General features: G+C 42.1%; 2 protein-coding genes across 4 annotated transcripts in view; one reads left to right on the forward strand and one right to left on the reverse strand.

Moving 5' to 3' along the window:
- Positions 1–8,667: 8,667 nt before the first annotated feature.
- On the forward strand, positions 8,668–12,954 carry LOC308096430 (hyaluronidase-1; the record flags this gene model as incomplete). The annotated part of the gene is made up of 7 exons (XM_080443852.1): positions 8,668–9,252; positions 9,933–10,163; positions 10,675–10,812; positions 11,726–11,812; positions 12,240–12,417; positions 12,587–12,832; positions 12,929–12,954. The coding sequence occupies 7 exons, from the start codon at positions 8,668–8,670 to the stop codon at positions 12,952–12,954; spliced, it is 1,491 nt and encodes a 496-aa protein (XP_080299978.1).
- Positions 12,955–15,569: 2,615 nt separating this feature from the next.
- Positions 15,570–18,657, reverse strand: part of borcs6 (BLOC-1 related complex subunit 6) — a 13,285-nt gene continuing 10,197 nt past the window's right edge. Inside the window, exons 7-8 of one of the 3 annotated variants that reach the window (XR_013934191.1) lie at positions 17,284–18,657; positions 15,570–17,232 (exon numbers count right to left, since the gene is read on the reverse strand). The exon at positions 17,284–18,657 is cut by the window's right edge and continues 1,977 nt beyond it. The gene's annotated coding sequence lies outside the window, so the exon portion shown is untranslated. The other 2 variants (XR_013934192.1, XM_080444847.1) reach the window with 2 other exon arrangements.

The raw sequence follows: 18,657 nt of genomic DNA on the forward strand, positions 1-18,657 counted from the left end.
GAAAATGGTCGATATTATGTTTATATTTAAAGTTGTGGTGGGCGGTGTCTATGGCAGGCATGGAGATATGCCTATATATGGACTGGACATGACGGACGTCCGCTGAAATCGTCAGATATGCCCATATGGATTATGGACTGGAATGGCGAGGAGGGAGAGCTTGATTAGCGTGAGAGAGAGGGAGGACTTGGGGAGAGTCTGAGAGGGGGACAGTGAGAGGGGGGTGGAGGGAGGAAGGGGGGAGAGAACGAGATAGAGAGCTTATTTTACCCACACAATAACCCAACCAATCCAGGATAACAAAACCTTATTGACGACACGTCAGAATAATAACTCCAGCAACTGGCGGACAAGCAGAAACCGTGGTGTGTTGTAAAGTTAAATATAAAGTTGTCAACAATAAAGTTGAAGTTAGAAAGGGAGACCTTTGTTAGCCCCCCCCCCCACACCCCCCTCCCAACCCAAAACTTTGCATAGTGAATCAGTGAAAGTCATGGCCACCTCAAAACGAAAGTCAGACTGGGCTGAAACTTTACATAGTGGTGTATATCTGGGTCATGAGCTGGTCAAAACCCAGGCTATGCTCACATATAAGCCATGCCCCACAGAAGTGTGTGTGTGTGTGTGTGTGTGTGTGTGTGTGTGTGTGTGTGTGTGTGTGTGTGTGTGTGTGTGTGTGTGTGTGTGTGTGTGTGTGTGTGTGTGTGTGTGTGTGCGCGTGCGTGCGTTTTCAAACAGGACCAAACCACAGGACTGATTGGCCTTAAAATTTGTACAGCAGTGTGATATCATCTGGGGAAGGTCAAAACATGAACATTATTTGTCACATCTATAAATCAGTAAATCCATCATGTCTAAGCCACACATTCTCTATAGCCACAATGTTAACATCTGCTTCCCTCACATATGTGTACATAATTTGACTAATGTTCAATTCAGCCTCAATCTGGGAACCCATTCGGTTTTTGCCTCTGGGGGCACTACCCCCTTTTTTGTGTAGAAACAGGAATTTGTTTTGGCTCCTCCCCTTTCTTAGTCCACTTCCTCCCGGGTGTTTCTGTGTTTATTCCTACTAACAACACTACATGTTTAGGGCAGTGGTGCTGAGATTAATTCAGCCTTGCCTTCCTTACACAAAAACCTACGCAGCACCGGGTGCTTTGATAGTACAGAATAGCACAATGTGCATGTATTAAGGCTGGTATGGTCCTTTAACTAGGGCTATTACACCTGAGAATGCCTTACTTTTATTAACCCATTAAAACCGGGGAAGCATCTGTGTCGTTTTAGATTTTAGTGTTGGCTATTAAAAAAATTGCAGATCTACAAGCTCACAGCTTCGTACCGTGCTGCCAGCTTGTACATCTGCTATTTTTGAACATTTTAGAAAAATCTTGAAAGCGTTTTGAATCTTTTAACATAAATCTTCTCTTCTGGGAGGACCCCTGGCACAAAACATTTTGAAATGGGGGTCCGTGGCCAAATACATATCGATTTGGCGGTCCTTGGCACGAAAATGTTTGAGAACCATTGATTTAGAAGGCATTATTTTGTAGAATCGGCCTCAGGTCTTTGGGTTAAGGTGTCCATCAGAGGTGGACAAAACGATGGGTATGCTGCATTTATAATCTGCAGAGGGGAGGAATGGTCTCCAATATCCATGTAGCCTATATATCACAAATACCTGGGCCAAAACTATGTTTAAATAAAACAAATATACACGTCTTCATTTGTATTATATTATATTGTTTTCTTTTTAATATTTAAACAGCTTATGTCAAAACTGGAAAGGAAGGCTGATTTCAAGATATGTGTTTTCAATATGCATTTGTTCCATATCCTTCTGTTACAATTTCACCTATTTTGGAATTCCTGTTGACTCTCCCTTCCGTGATGTGGGCCCTGTTGATGTTTACCTATTTGAATCTTGGTGGTCTTCAGTGAACTGAAAATGCTGATGAATGATTCATGAGTAACTCACATACTTAATATATTAACTGTACAGTATGCCTATACGTTATCCGTTCAATCTACTCTCCAAAGCATGCTCTATTGTACAGTACTTTTATTATGTAATGTCCTGAAACTCTGCAATATGTCTGTACCCGGCTAGTCAGGGTGGCACACATGTATCTGTAACTCTACTATGGTTGTAACTTGTATCCCATTTGACCTGGAGGAGGATCCAGGTCCAGGCTCAATCTCCAGACAGACTTGTAAACACAGACCAGAAGCTTAAGAGTGGATTAGGCTTCTAATCAGTATTTATTATTCACTACAAGCAGGAAGAGTAAAGGATTACAAGTAATAGGATTACAGTAATCTGAATATCAAAAAAGCTCTCTTATTTAATATACCAGTAATCACATCCTAGATCACTGGCTCTCAACATCGGGGGACAGGGGGGGGGGGGTACAGGGGTCTGTACCCATAAGGTACTGTACACTCTCAAGAGTTAATTTTACATTGTAGGTTGGGGTTCCCAGAGATAGAAATCATGTCAAATGGGGGTCTGTGACCTAATGCATATCAAACAGGGGGCTCTTGAAATAAAATAAAAAGGTTGAGTATCACGGTCTTAGATGATCTTGAAGTGTGGCTGGACTCTAGTTGTGGAATAGAAATTGTATTTCGTATAAAAGGTATGCCGTTGACATTATTAGTTGTATAAAAGACATACCATGGCATTTTGAAGTTTAGTTTTACATCATACCTCGTCACATTTTGGGAACAGAAGTTTGTTCAAACAGCTTGTTAGCAGGCGTACAGTTAGCCATGGCTTCAGGGTGGAATGTTGACAACGCTAACAAGCCTGGGTAGAACCTTTTTTCTGCCACCCCAGCATTCTTCATGGGAATCCTTTTTTTAAAGATTTATTTTTGGCATTTTATGCTTTATTTCAGATAGGTCAGTGTAGAGAGACAGGAAACCAAGGGCAGAGAGAGAAGAGACATGCGAGACAAGCCAGAGATGGGTGGGGAGCATACGCTCACAGGGAGCATGTACACCAACTAGTCTCACGTACCAGACGATCAAACGTTTTGCCTACTGATACATCTGGGGAAATCATTATTCATTGAATGGGCTACAACTGGGTGTAAACAATTCAGAGATTTAAAGAATAAAATAACAGCATCACAGAACCGATGAACAGACTTTAGGCCGGTCCTATTGGGATGGTATCAGGATTGGTTTTCAAAGCAGTGTGTGTAGGATTGTTGAGGTACAGTAGGCAAGTGTACTGTACATTGCAAATGTGACAAAAATAAAATAAAATGTTAAACAACCACTAACGCCACAAATGTACCATTTTAGTTTACCATTGCTGAAGTGCCTTTGAGCAAGGCACTGAACCCCCAACTGCTCCAGTGGAGCTGGTCTGTGGCCTACAATATAAAACTGTCGTTGTACTGGGAAGTTCCCAGGTTTTAATGTGTGTGTGTGATTGTGTAGGGCGTTTCTGAAAAAGAGCACTCGTGCTCAGCATACCTAGCCTGGCATTGACTAGACTGATAACATGGATTCACTCTCATGTTCCTCCCCGGTATCAGTCTGGACTTCGGCCCATAGGGAGCGAGTATGAGAAATCAGAAAATGATTGGGCCAATCAGTGACTGCTTTTCAACTTTTCTCATACTCGCTCCCTATGGGCCGAAGTCCAGACTGATACCGGGGAGGAACGTGAGAGTGAATCCACGTTATCAGTCTGGCCAATGCCAGGCTACAGCATACCTACCCTGGGTAAAATAAAACAAAAATAAACCAAAGCCAGCCCTCCGGTAGGATCAAGATATTTTTTGTTCCCAATCCTATGTTTTTGTTTTGAACTTGAAGATTTGATCCAGATTATAGCTCGGATTTCATATCCTGATCTGATCGAATATCAAAGTGAACCCAATCCTTTTTATTTTATTCTTGAACTACCCCCAAAATCCAAATCTGAGGGATTAAAAGTTTTGTCCTCATGGGCACTGGGCCCAAGAGTTAAAAACTTCTACTAAAAAAGAATGAAGTCTGCACACTGGTTCTCAGTTCCACGTTTTTACTGCTGTCCTTTCAGTGTTTCGAACAAAAGTTCCCCAAAATTCCTAATGAAGATCTTTTCCTCATTAACAAGTGGAGCTGAGAACCAGTGTGTGGCGGACATTGTTCTATTTTATTGTTGATCTGATGCCATTTGTACAGCACCTAGACACTTACTAGGATGTGCATGCACTCTCTCTCTTTAAAACGTTTAATCAGATTTAGATATTCGATCAGGATTACATTATCCCACTGGAGGGGTGGATTTATAGTGGATTACTAGAGAGAAATGCACTATACAATTCATTTAAACATTAAAGTTTGTAAATTGAAATCATCATTTGTAGCCTTTGTAGTTGATTAAAATTTCCATTTATTTTTGTCACATTTGCAGTTTACACTCGTCTACCTCTCACCCAGAACAGTGTATTCAACTAAATAATGAGATGATAAATGATAATATATCGTCGCTGTCGGGCATAAACCAGCCACCTCCATTTTTCAACTGCTGTATTTATTTTTATAAATCAGTGCTATTGAACACCCATTTACATCTGTGTGTGGGTTTTACAAATATTGAACCAATGAAAAGTATTAAAAAAGCGCTCCTGACTAAACCTCCTGACTCCATAAGATCCTCAAACTGTCGAACTACCTAACTCCAACTTGTGGAGTTAGGCGTTTCTCCCCCATTGATTAGAATGACAAAGTCAGACGGAAAAAAATCTCCACATTAATGGTCAAAAACCTCCGCCAAAAACTCCACTTGAGCTGTATTTGGGTAAAGTGATGATAATATAAGGACACATTCAAGTATCTGACAATGTTTAAAGTCACCATACCAACGTATTTTTTTTTAAATTTCCTGAAAAGTTAATATTTTGGACATAGCTGGGTTCTGCCCGACAGCAGAGATATATTAATTGCAAACATTATGTCAATAAGGAATATAAGGTTCATTTATCATGTGAGACAAAATCGGCACAAGTCCATCATCTGTGATCAACCTTCAAAAGTAACTGTGGACAATACATTATCTCGCATTGCACGTCCACTCAAATGGTATGCAAATACAGCTGAGCCTTTTTTAAATCTTTTTAAGCAAGTGTTGTCTACTCGGAAAATATTATAATCATCATTATAATTATCCTTGAACTCTAGCGTCCCTATTCTGGGCATATACCTTCTGGCATTTGGGCCCTCTTGCCTGAACGCCTGCAATCTTCCATACCAAGCAGTTCCGACCTGAAAGCCCCCCTCTCCTCCCACAGTGTGACAATTGCTTGGTGAAGAAAAACATGACACTAAAATGTTAACAAGGTGATGTCATCTGCCATTAACACTCATAGTCGTCCTTGCTCCTCACCTCCCTTGAGAGAAATGAACCTCACATCTGATTCAAGATACCGCTGCAGTAGTGACCATATTTTCTATTTTCCATTTTAGCCATTAAGCTGACAGTCTTATCCAGCCTCCAGAGTGACTTGCAGTGATTGAGCAGGTTCAATGTTATTGCCAAGGCTGCTTTGACAGGAGACATGGCTGCAGAAAATATTAATCCTGAGGCCTTTTCCTTATGGGCTGGCCACTGAGTCTAACCTTCAAGCCACTGTGCTGCCCCAGTAAAATGAACCAGAATTACAAGGCCTGTCAGCCAAGTATATTCTGATTATCTTTCATCCTTCTAACAAATGCCGCCCATTATAATCAGTCAATAGTGGAAATGTAAACATGTGTAGTATTATTCCCAGTATTGCACCAGGACAGAGAGAGATGCAAGTCTAATGAATGCCATTAGTGATGCACCAATTACCCGTATATTCTAGGGTAATTTCTCTGCTACATCTATGTATTTATTCATCCCATCATCTGTCCATTCATTCGTTCGTCCGTCCATCCAACCAACCATCCATCCCTGTATTTACCTCAGTCTTGCTGATGTCCCGCATTCATTGTTCTCCTGAATAGCCCTGCGTATGAGTCACACACTCATCCTGTGAGGATGGCAGGAGGGTGTATGTCCAGCACGTTGTCTCATCACACTGAAGAGAAATTACAGAGCGACTCACAGTAATCAGTGGGGAAGAGCATGATGAAGGTCATCGTGACAAATAGGAAATGGTTTCTATTGTCAAACAATGGCCAATAGTTAGATTTTGCACACAGAGGATTCCATGCTACAACGATGTCTCCGTAATGCTCTAACCAGTCCCCCTACTCTGCAACTATCTTGAATTAGGGGAGGGATTTATCAATTGACAGAAAATCACATGAGGAGCACAAATGAAAGCAAAAATAAAATAAAACAATACTGTGTTAGTGTCATTAGGTGCACCTGCTGCACCATATCACAGTAGCTTACTACTGCTGGGAAGTGAGCTATATTTTAAACACATATTACATGGGGAAAAACTAGGATAGGTTTTGATTGATTGAATACTTTATTAGTCAGAAATATAAAGAGCACGTGGTACAGTCAGACATTAAAGGGATAACACAAAAATGTCCTGGGGACTTGTTTCCATTGTGGTCCTATGGCAGGTTAATGTATACGATTTAGGGCTTTTCATGCATAGAGGAATTTTGGCACCAGCACCAAGGAAAATCCTAAATGCATGTGCTGAGCTTGTTTCAAGTTCAGCCCATTAAAACACCCTCAAAAAAGTTCTAGACACACGGTGGCCGTGTGTGTGTGACACGAGTTTCACGACCGCTTGTCTCCACACGCATCCCTACCTGTCATATACTGCAGAAATATTCCACCTATGGCTCCAACCATGGACACTTGTAGGCATTTGAACCAGGTTCCGGCTGGATTCACTGGCAATAGGCTGCTGGAAACAATGGAAGAGCAGACCAACAGTGGTTCATGGATGTTATGGTAATTAAACGTGTGGGAAAGAGAGGAAGAGGAGGGATGCATAAACTATTTAACAAGCAGGAAAAACTTGATTTCAGTGTTTGCAGTTTCCTGAGCAAACACACACTAACGGAAGCGATACATTAATTAAGACAATATGTTTTCACAAAGCAAAAAGAAAGAAAAAGATGTTCATCTTACTAGGTTGTTTCAGTCTGGTCCATATCTTTTGGCAAAAAAAAACTATTCCAAATGCTCTAAAATGTAACAAAGTAAGCAACAAACTTGGCTTGTATAAAGGTCATCAGCTGCAGAAGGTTATCCTCTCTAGAACATACACACAGGGTTTCGCAATACTTCCACTTCCTTTGCTATATGGGTTTACTGTATGTCTGTGTCACAGTTTTGTGGACCCAAGCATAGCAAAAGGTATGTAGGCAGGAATTGTAGGGTTTGTAGGAATTGTAGGAACAGGACAAATGCACACACACACACACACACACACACACACACACACACACACACACACACACACACACACACACACACACACACACACACACACACACACACACACACACACACACACACACACACACACCAAGACAGGAACCATTGAATGCAGGATTAGTCAGCACAACAGGCTAACTTACAGATGATCAAACACAAATAACCAGCAGGAAGGGGCTACCAAGAAGACACAGGTGGACCTAATCTCTCAAGAACAGATTCTGCTCTGCGTTTGAATCTGTCGGTAGCCGTGTTGACAACCCGTGCGCATTGGTTACAAGTGGGCGTGCTGAGATCAGGAAGCAGGCTGCGCTTTACCCAATCAAATGTAGTGGGCGGGATTTACGTGTGTGCCGTTCCTTCCCCACTAGAAACAAACCGAAACTCATTTAACAATAGCGTCCTCGAAGCCGACAAGACCACGGAAAGTTAGTAACATTTTAAATTGCTCTTTCATCATAGAAACAAGTGAGCTTATAACCAAAACGATCCATGTTCTTTGGGAGAATTGGTTCTTTCCGTGGAGAAATATTGTTAGTGGGAATTAAAACATAGTCGCACCACCGGAAGTGAAAGGCTGAAGGCAGACCAAAAAACGGTTTCCTTGCGCACGGGTGCTTCGTTGAGCTCCTCCCAGAGCCAAGTGAATAAGTAAAAAACAGCAGAGGGCGCTGTTTTTCCTTTTTATTTGGCGATGGGTTCCCAGATTGGTTAACGCCTGACATAGATGAGGGGGGGGTGGGGTCATGAGGGGAGAGTGACATCTGCTGGACCGGTAGGAGCAGCACAGGAAGATACCTGGGAGACAGGCATTGAGACAATTAATATAGATCCTATAGATTTTGTTCAAACATCACGCAAATCGGTACACATGATCTCTATAGTCATGTGATCAAGACAGATCTGTAAAGTTTGGTGTGGCTTAAATTACATATACCTGACTAAATCTAATAAATAAAACATACCCTTCAGTAGGCCTACTATTTGAATTCAATCTGTATGCATGGTATCATGGTTCATGGTAAATGTGGAGGTATGGGTTTTCCTCTTTGTTATACTATCAAGGTTAATTTATTTTATTTTATTTTATTTATTTACATGCTTGCACATGAAACGAAACTCGTACTTCGGTACTTTTGACCAGCAGTGTACAATAAAATAACTATCAATATCTTCCTCTGTCCCTCCATCCTACCCTCTTCTGTTCATTCCTCCAGGAACATGATTGGCTGTGAAGGCCTGAAGGAGTAAGAAACAGGCGGGCAGATGCTTCAATGGCGTGGACAGAGGCAGGATTGAATCCGAAGCCAAGTCCCGGTGCAGAACTGAGCTCTTACCACAGTGGTTTTACAGTGGTTCTCCTTCCTGTTTGGTTCTTCTTCTTCCTCGTTATCTTGTCCAACTCCCCGGATCCAGGCATGGCTGGTCCTCCCAAGCCAGCGCGTGCCCCTCTCCTCTCCGGCCAACCTTTCATCATCTTCTGGGGGATCCCCGATTCTTCCTGCACCGGACGACCGGACCCCAGAACCTTTGGGATGGAACGGGAGGGCCGGGTGGCCGTTTTCTATGAGGACACACTGGGTAATTACCCTTATTTTGTTGACCGGGACACAGCGGTCAACAGGGGTCTCCCGCAGCACACGAGACTGGACAACCACCTCCAGAAGACTGGGGAGGACATAGTGGCGGCCTTACCTGCCCCAAGGTACCTGGGGCTGGGGGTACTGCGCTGGGCGGAGTGGGCTCCCCAGTGGGAGAGGAACAGAGAGAAGAAGGCTGTGTACTTGGAGGCATCCAGGGCCATGCTGAAGGCCTTCTTCCCTGACTGGACACCAGAAGAGGTGGAGAAATGGTCACAGGTACGGAGGGAGAGAAAGAATTAGGCAACTGGGGGAAGTAATGAGGAGGAGAAATAAAGGTGGTGAAAGGGGAGAGTGGAGGGGAGGAGGGAGGAAAAGGTAACAATGAAAAAGAGGCAACTAGGAGGAGATGGGGAGGGAACGATGAAGACCAGAGAAAAAGGGAAAGGAGGTAGAAAAATCACACCCTGTGTGAAGTGGGCGGTGTCTTGCTAGCTAATCACAATACTGAATGGAGTCAACCAATCATGTACAAAGAATAAATACATTTATTGAAACACTCTTTATGATGGACGAAACCATAACTTAAAAAAAACCAATTTATGGTTTTTTTAAAGTTATGGTTTCTTATATAGGGCTATGCACATGTGTCATGTGACACTGGCCAATCACAGTCCTGAATAGACTGTGATTGGCCAATCACGGTGCAGGGTTAGGCTGGGTACTTTTTGGCCAATCACAGCGCAGGATAATTGTACAAATATCCAAACCTCACTTATAGGGGCGGTTTCACCGCCCAAAAATGTTCGCAGAGAGGAGGAATGAAACAGGAGGAGAATGTTAAGAGGAGCCAAAGAAAGAAAGTGTAAGTGGAATAGAGGGATGAATGGCAGGAATAGAGGACGGGAACAAGCAGGGAGGGAAATATTTGTCTGATGTTGTTGATGATGTCATCACAGGTGGACTTTGAGGCAGCGGCCAGGTCCATTCTGATGGAGACCCTACGGGAGGTTGGGCGGTTGCGGCCCAAAGCATTATGGGGCGTCTCCCCTTATCCCAGCTGTTACAACACTGACTCAGCCAATTACACCCGTTGCCCTGCCACGGAGATGGCCCTTAACGATCAGCTGTTGTGGCTATGGAAACGGTCGTCTGCCCTCTACCCCCTGCTCACACTGGAGAAGCTGCAGGTATCTGAATGTGGGAAATGTTGAGTTCTTTAAAAACAGTGATAGAACAGGTCTAAACGGGCCTTTCACTCTGAATGCGGCAACGGCACCGCTGCACTCTGAAACCCATTATTTTCATTTTAGCGTTGCTGAACTTTGACCACTGCGCACTGTCATGAATAAACATGCAGGCAATAGAAACAAGACATCCAGCTAGGCATGGAAGGGAAACTGGAGCTATTTCAGTTTCTGAATTAAATTAATGAGGTACAGATGTATAACTTTCATACAGTATATTTAGCAGACATAGTTGTTGTCTAGTGATAGTCCCACTAGAAGAAACTGCCTATTTTCGGCAACTCAGTGGCAAGTGCAGCACAAACCACGTTCAGTGTGAAGGGGCCATTAGACTGCACTAAAACAAAAGTAATACGAAATAATTACCTTAAATATATAATGCATTGTTTTGTATCCAGTCTATGTGTAACCGTTTGTACTATTCATAATGCTTTTTCCCCCTTTTTTCCTCCAGGGTGGAGCCAGGCTGTATTTGTCCAACCAGATCAGAGAAGCACTGAGAGTGGCATCTCTGCCCACGACATCCTTTGATCTACCTGTATTCCCATTGGTGAAGAGTGTCTATGCCTCAACCAATACTTTCCTGTCACAGGTGAGTTAAAAAGGGAATTTTCCTGCAAAGCAACATTTAAATAAAATATCAGATTGAGGTATAACTGATTAATTGATCTACAAGCCCACAAGCTTGTGGATCTAGTAACAATGCTAGTATAGACCCCTGGGGGACTCCAGTCAATGAAGAATATAGGGTTTAAGTGGTTTAAGGAGTAGTTCACCCAAACAATTACTTATTTTCTATCAATTACACACCCCATGAAGTCTTGAATTCAGGGAGATTTTTAGTTTTTGTCGCATTCCTAAGCTATTTGATGACCAGGTCATCGGTCAATAGGAGACTCAGTAAGAGACTCTTCGAGTCTCCTACTGGAGACTCTGCCGGTCATCAAATTATTGGCTTAGGAATGCGGCAACAACAAAAGAATCTCCATGAATTCAAGGCTTCATGGGGTGTGTAATTGATAGAAAATAAAGGAGGAGTTAGGTGAACTACTCCTTTAAAGGTACATTTGATGAAAGGGATCAAATTGTGACCATTTGAATCGCAAAGGAGTACAGTGGTGGTCATTTAAATCTATTTAAATCTTGGCCATATTGTCCAGCCCTACCAACAATAGCACACTGCAGTAGAAGTGAGCTGCTCCCAGCTGTGGCCATGTGTATCTGCATTAATAGGAAGCAAAGAGGTGCTGAATATAATGCTTGGAAAATCTTACTCGTATGAATAAATATTACAAGGACAGATCTAATGTGTTCGACGGTGTAGGTAGGAGACTGACTCTGTGTGTGTGTGTGTGTGTGTGTGTGTGTGTGTGTGTGTGTGTGTGTGTGTGTGTGTGTGTGTGTGTGTGTGTGTGTGTGTGTGTGTGTGTGTGTGTGTGTGTGTGTGTGTGTGTGTGCGCGCGTGTGCGCGTGTGTGTGCGTGCGTGCATGTGTGATTTCTGCAGGCTGACCTTGTAAACACCATAGGAGAGAGCGCTGCCAGGGGAGCAGCAGGAGTTGTCATCTGGGAGAAAGACGAAACAAAGACGGAGGTAAACAATGCTTGTATGATGACAGCGTGATGTCTCAGTCTCAACTCAGCCCTACAGAGACACACTTATCTCCCTTTCCGTTCTCTTTGATCCGTTCCATTTCCCTCCATGCTCCTTTATGAATTATTTATAGTATTAATTTTTACACATGTCGTGCATACTTCTAAAATGTTACCGCTGTAGTTCAGTGCTTTTTATCTATTCCAATTTCATGGTCGATGGTTGACAAGTTAAGGGCAAAATTTGCAAATGAACCGAGGGAATGTTCTTATACAAATAATACACCTATCTATTCACTATTCACAATTTCACCCCTCTCTCTCTGTGTGTGTGTGTGTGTGTGTGTGTGTGTGTGTGTGTGTGTGTGTGTGTGTGTGTGTGCGTGTGCGTGCGTGTGTGCGTGTGCGTGTGTGTGTCCATTCAACAGAGAGAGTGTTCAGACCTGGCCCAGTTTGTCCGTCAGGTCCTGGGGCCCTACTCCGTCAATGTTACCACTGCAACCCGTCTCTGTTCCACCTCACTGTGCGAGGGCCGTGGACGATGTGTCCGCCTAAACCCTGACAGCTCCGCCTACCTCCACCTGAATTCTGTAAGCCATCCCCATAGTAATTATATATATCTTTTTAAGTATATAAAGATAATAACACAATGATGTAAAAATGTATGTAAAAAGAAGCTTTTTGTATAATCAAAATAATTGTATTGTCATGTTGTCGTTTTTTTTATGAAGACTAAGTAACATTATTGTCTAATTTCTTCCTCAGATGGAAACAGCAACAGACCAACCAGTCACGTCTACCAGCCCTGACCAGCCAGACCCAGCTGAGGTCTGGAAGAAAGACTTCCAGTGCCAGTGGTTCTCAACGTCAAATGCAGCCATCTCTGACCAGCAGTCCCCCAAGGATGGTGCTCCTATTGGGGGAGCAGGCATAAGAAAGGCTGTGGATGTTGTGGGACCTACAGGTGCTTCCACAGCGATGAGTGTCTCTGAGGATGACTTAGGAGAAAGCAGCACGGCTGGTACAGGAAGTCCAAAGCCTTTTCTGGAAGAACCCACGGACGATTGTACAAAACCACTCAGTGCCCCATTACTGACTGCTTTTCTGTTGCTGTTAGCAACTGCCATGTGCCTGGACCCTTAAATAGTGAAGCCAAAGGTGAGTTTGGGGAAGGAGGCAAGTCAGAGTCCTTCAGTGGAAGCACTTTAGCACAATGGTGCAGACAACCACGACCTAATCCTATGTTCTTTGGACAATTAAGGAACAATGAGCAGGTCAAATCCTGGGCCATCGATGGGAGAACCTACGGGCTGTGGTCCAAGCCCTGACGTTTCGCTCGATGCCTATAGACCAAAGGAAAAGGACACATGGCAAGCTCCAGGCCATCAATGGATGTACCTTTGGAGTATTCTGTTCCCAACTAATGTCCTATGGCCTGCAAAAAAAAAAGTTACCAGTAATATTAATGGGAAGGAGCTCAAATGGCAAGCCTCTGACCTTCATTAGAAGCACCAAAGCATCATTGAAATGTGATGATCCTTCCTGAATGTTCTGCTGCTATAGTGTGGCTAGAGGCAATTTGAGCTTAAGGCTGAGATAAAGGGAAAGAAACATGCCTACAGCATCATAAGCCCCATAAGCCAGGCGGACCATATGGTATAAACATCTTGTCATTACCCCAATCCTGAATGCTCTGTTGCTGCTGCTTGCTATACGCTAGGGGAAGAAGGTGCACCTGGCATGGCAAACTCAAGGCCTTATCTAGGAGCCAAGTAATTATTTAGATGCTACTGTCCTGTATGGTACAAACACTTGTGTGTATATATTCCTTATCTGGCTACTTAGTTATGCCTGATCCCGAACATGTCCAATCTGAGTTCAAGGAAGAGAGGCACACGTCATGGCAAACATTTCCATTTAAGTACCTTTTGGCTGTGGTACAAGATCTTTATGTCCTGATCCTATTGAAGTCCTCTTAACATTTGAAACTAAATAAAAGCAGTGATTTTCCATCAGGTAGAGGGGGGCTCAGCTATGGAACAGCTATATTGAGATCTCATCAGTCTACTTCACTAAATCATTTCAAATATAAGCTTGAAACCCATTTGATGAATCCAATTTAACAATTCACATAGTCTTCCACTCTAACACCCACACACACTTGCACATACACCCTTTTCTACAAATCTTTCTTTTTTTCTTCTTTCATTCATACTGTGTATCCATGTTGTATTTATGTTGCCAAATAATTTATGTTTGCTTTTTATTTTTCTGATTACTTTCCCATTACTATTGTATTTTTTTTATGTTAAATGAGGTGAGATTTATAACTTTATAACTGCATGGGGAAAATCTCACCTGCACAACCCAATATTATTCTGTTGTTACAAATTTGTTGTTTTTAAATGTGCAAATAAACAATAAATAAGTGTTCACTAGCAAAGACCACACCATCAAACAGAGAATCGATTGGGTTGTATTTATTGAATGAAAATTGGAAACAGAGGAATGCACTGGTTATGTGTATGTGTGGTGCCACTGTGGAAGGAAGAGAAGGTTAGAAGGTTGTTGGGCTGAGGGGGAGGGGCGCCTTAGTGGGAAAGGCGTGGTCGGGGCCCGAGGGGTGAGAAGGGGTGGGGGACGGATGGGCGTAGGGCGAGTTAAGGGGCGAGGGTTTGAAGGGAGGAGGGGCATGAGAGGTTGGAGGGGCGGATGTAGGGAGTGCGGAGGGAAGGTGGGTGCGGAGGGGCGAGTAAGTGAGTGAGTGAAGGGGAGGAGGGGAGGGATGAGTGGTGAGATGAGGGGGCCTGATGAAGGTGGTAGGGAGGAGGACGAGCGGGGATGAAGGGAGGTAGGAGGGGGCAAGGACCCTGGGGAATTTGGCATTGGGGCCCGTGGTCGATCGGCGACCTGGTCGAACCGAGACCCCCCTTGGAGACCTGTGAAAGGAAGCATGCAGTGAGAGGAGGAAGAAGGTTAGTTTTAAGCATGAGGAGGAGAATGGGGAGGGGTATAATTACAACCCTTGATTAGCTTGGTACTGTAGGAGGAGATAAGGGAGTAGTTGTTATCAACACCATCACAAGCAGGTGAGCTTGGGAGGAGTTGATGTCGGCCTGATTGGAAGCGATTACGTGGGGGAGGAGACTGTTATCTGATGTGGTCTTCCCTCCTGAACTTACATTGTACCAATTGCATTTAAGTCAAAAGAGATATTCCAAGCATGGTGACAAATTATCATAGTACAAAATCTCAGTTCCCTAATAGTTAATATTCTGCTATTGGTTATTGTATTATGCTGGGACCAAACACAGCAAAAACTTAAGAATAAATTCATCTTATTCATCTTACTAGCATCCTCTGCCTGCGCCTTTACTAAACTGTGGACAATTCAACACTGGTGTAACTGGTGGTCGATAAACTCTCAGTGAGATTAGAAATACAGTGCTGTACAGTATATGGATGGACACAATAATCCTCAAGAAAGTTTTAATTTCTGTTCAACGAACAGTTTCGTCATACCAGCTTTGTTTAAAATACCTTTTGAATGATTTTCTTTCATTTCCAGTGATACTTAAAAAATATATATTCTACTATAAATGTGTGAAATTTATGTCTGTGTGTATGCCTGTAGTTCACGTATGTCCAACGGTTACTCTGACAACAGGTACATTTCCAACTAGCATTGTTCCCGCTTGCAACGGCCTCCAGTCTAGTACTATAAAAACTGAAAACCTCTTCTTCTGCAGCTCATGTAAATGCATTTATTTTTCTTTAAAATATACACTCAAGACAGAGGATAGCTAAATCATTTGTTTAGTTACAGAAAGATCATATTTACACTGGTGCATTTGATTGTACAACAGAATATTAATCATATTTATATATATTACCAACGAGAAAAACACAATTTCCTCTCGTCTCCCATCACAAACATGCTTTGTTAGAGCCAAAAGGTGCTCTCAAAACCCCAAAATCTGTGCCGAGACACCTCTTTTTATAATAATTTTGAATGATGTACAGTAGGCGATATTTTTATTGTTTTAATGTTTTAGTCTGGGACAGTAGAAGATTCCTTGTCACCAAGGGGTCCCATCGGCTAATTAAAACATATAGTTGCTCTTGTCACATTGGGAACTTACGAGTAACATAACCACATGTAATTATTGTATGACCCATTTTGAAACGTGATTCAAGAGGCATTGGGCTATAGATATGCAGAACAATGGCTCCCTGAAACCCATCATAGACTTCTGCCACTAAATCCAAGGATAAAGTGTTTGAAAGACAGAATTCAAATGCAACCCCAAATTTGTTTGCACACCAATAAGCAAATAGCCTTTTAGAACTAGTAATGACAACAGAAAAGACAGTTGCTGAAGAACACAGACGGTTTAGGGCATTTCAAACGTACACTGCTGTGCTTTATAACTCACTTCTATGAACATTGCTTAAGCTGACTTCAACAAGGAAAGCTGGGCTTTTCATAGCAGCTAAAAACAAGCATCACCATTGCAATCAAGGTTAATGCCCAGGCTCTGTCTACTGTAAGGGGCTGTGGATCAGCTGGATATCCAGAGCCTTTTTGAAAGGAGTCCGGCATTTAACATAGTCTTGTTTTGTCTTGGAAACCAGACATGCATTGCAATTATTGTGGTAGATTTCTTCATGCAAGCCAAGGATACACCATAAAGAAGCTGGTGACCTATTTTGAGTTCCAACAGAGATTAGGAAATGTCACTTTAGTTTAAATCCACAAATGGTACTGTAGGTAGGACAGAGCCTAGAACAGAGGCCAATGGGCTGTGTTTTAAGAGTTCTGAGGCTGGGGGATTCAAGCTCAAGTAGAAATTGTCCAGTATCAGGCGTTACAGCATAGCCTACTGTTGTCAGATGAAAAACCAACACCTACCTCCCGAAATTAAGTCTCTCTGAGTAAAAAAAATATTGTAACATTTGTTTTTTGTTACCATATTTTTTAAACCAAACAAACAATGCATTTCATAACCGGTTAGAGTAATGAAACTAAACATTTAAATGAAATATTCAATTCAAGTATAAGAAGATAGGCGTTTTTTGACCCACCAACAAATTATACCACACTGCGACCAAAACACTCACTGTGCCAAAACACTCACAATCATATTGCCAGGCCATTAGCATATGCACACACGTACTAGTACTAAACTCTAGTACATGTACTAAGATCTAGTACTACTAAGCTCTCCATGAGAGCGAATGGCTTTTGGTTTATAAATACGATGCTAAGTCCAGGTTATCTTGTGTATCTATATGCTATCAGATACCTGATCAGAACCTTATCAGAGTGCTTGGAGCATTATATACTCAAATTTGCTAATCCCGTTTTTCCAATTTGGGAAGGGGGGTGGGGGGGGTATACAATAGTGTCTCTCCCATTGTCTTTCCAATTGCTGATGTTGGTCTGCATTAACAGCAAAGATACACTAGTACAGGTGTTCCACAAGTATTTTCTGTGGCAGTGTCAGGTCTGTCTGTTAATGGCCGTCTTCTTCTAACTATCAGTTGTGTCATGGTCAGTGTTTCTGTACTGAGGTAAATCATGGACAGTGTTGCTTAGCGTTTTCAGTGGCTGCCTTAAGCCCGATTTATTTTTTTGTTGTATGATAGTGTCAATCGCCAAAAATAGCCAATCACTGAACACTGGGTCTGTGATGGGTCTTTTAAATAGCACTTTCACAAGTGCAGGGGCTGGGGCCATTCTGCTTCAATACAGGCAAATCAGGAACTAATTGACCATAAACACGGTGGCCATTTAAAATGCCTTCATGCATTTGTCCTGCATCTATCCAGGAGGCAATTATTTCTGCTTGTCATAGAGGAGATTCAAAGAAGCATATTTAAAAAACAAATGCCAACAAAATGTATATCAACTTCGCTTAACTGACAGTTGAACCCCACACACACACACACAAGACGTTCTTAAAAACACAATGGACCCGAAGTGCAGCACTAGCTCAGCAGACATGCAGTAAAAACTGCGACTTTTATAATGGCTGAATACTTTTAATTAATTCAAGGACCACACTGTGTGTATTATGTATTGTGTGGTTATATGTTGTACTGCTGTTATCTCTGAGCACCAAAACAAATTCCATATCAACTGTAAAGTTGTTTTGACAATAAATTATTTAATCTTGAAAAATGTCATCAATACATTTCATTGTCTATTAAAAAGTTACCGTGCTTAATGGACTAAATGAGTCAATGTTGGCAAAACTTCTCTGCACAGTTAAGAAGTCATGGACATTTGAATTTAGTTTGTAAATCAATATTTTGTCAGGGACCATTTTCAGCTAGACTTTTCAAATTAATCTGCACTTTAAAATGCACTTACAATACAATGGTAATGTTATATTGACCAAAAACTTAAAGACAAAATGTTGTGTGTAGGATTCTCAAGAAAGTTTCATGTCTCTACAAGTTGGTTTTCATATCGTACTGAAATGAACGGAATCCATAGCAGTATGCTATGAAAAATGGTCGACAGTATGTCAACTATACCGTGAGTTGTAGTCAATGGGCTAATCATGCCACGCAACTGGTATGGCCATTTAAACATAATAACCCCGGCATTACTATTTGGGGCAAATGTACAAACATTTTCACAAGTGTTTCTTTTATTTAAAAAATGTTCAGAAATACCGAATATAACAGATCTACAAGCTCCGCAACGTGTTGTGACCTTGTAGGTCGGCTATTTTATTGATTTGTTGTACGATTAAGTATATAGGGTTGAAGTGGTTCATAAATTAATTTTAAAAGTCATATTATATTTCAATTATGTTTTGAGTGGAAACAGAGCCG

This window comes from Gymnoscopelus braueri (assembly GCF_963280865.1).
Source record: "Gymnoscopelus braueri genome assembly, chromosome: 12".
NCBI lineage: Eukaryota > Metazoa > Chordata > Actinopteri > Myctophiformes > Myctophidae > Gymnoscopelus > Gymnoscopelus braueri.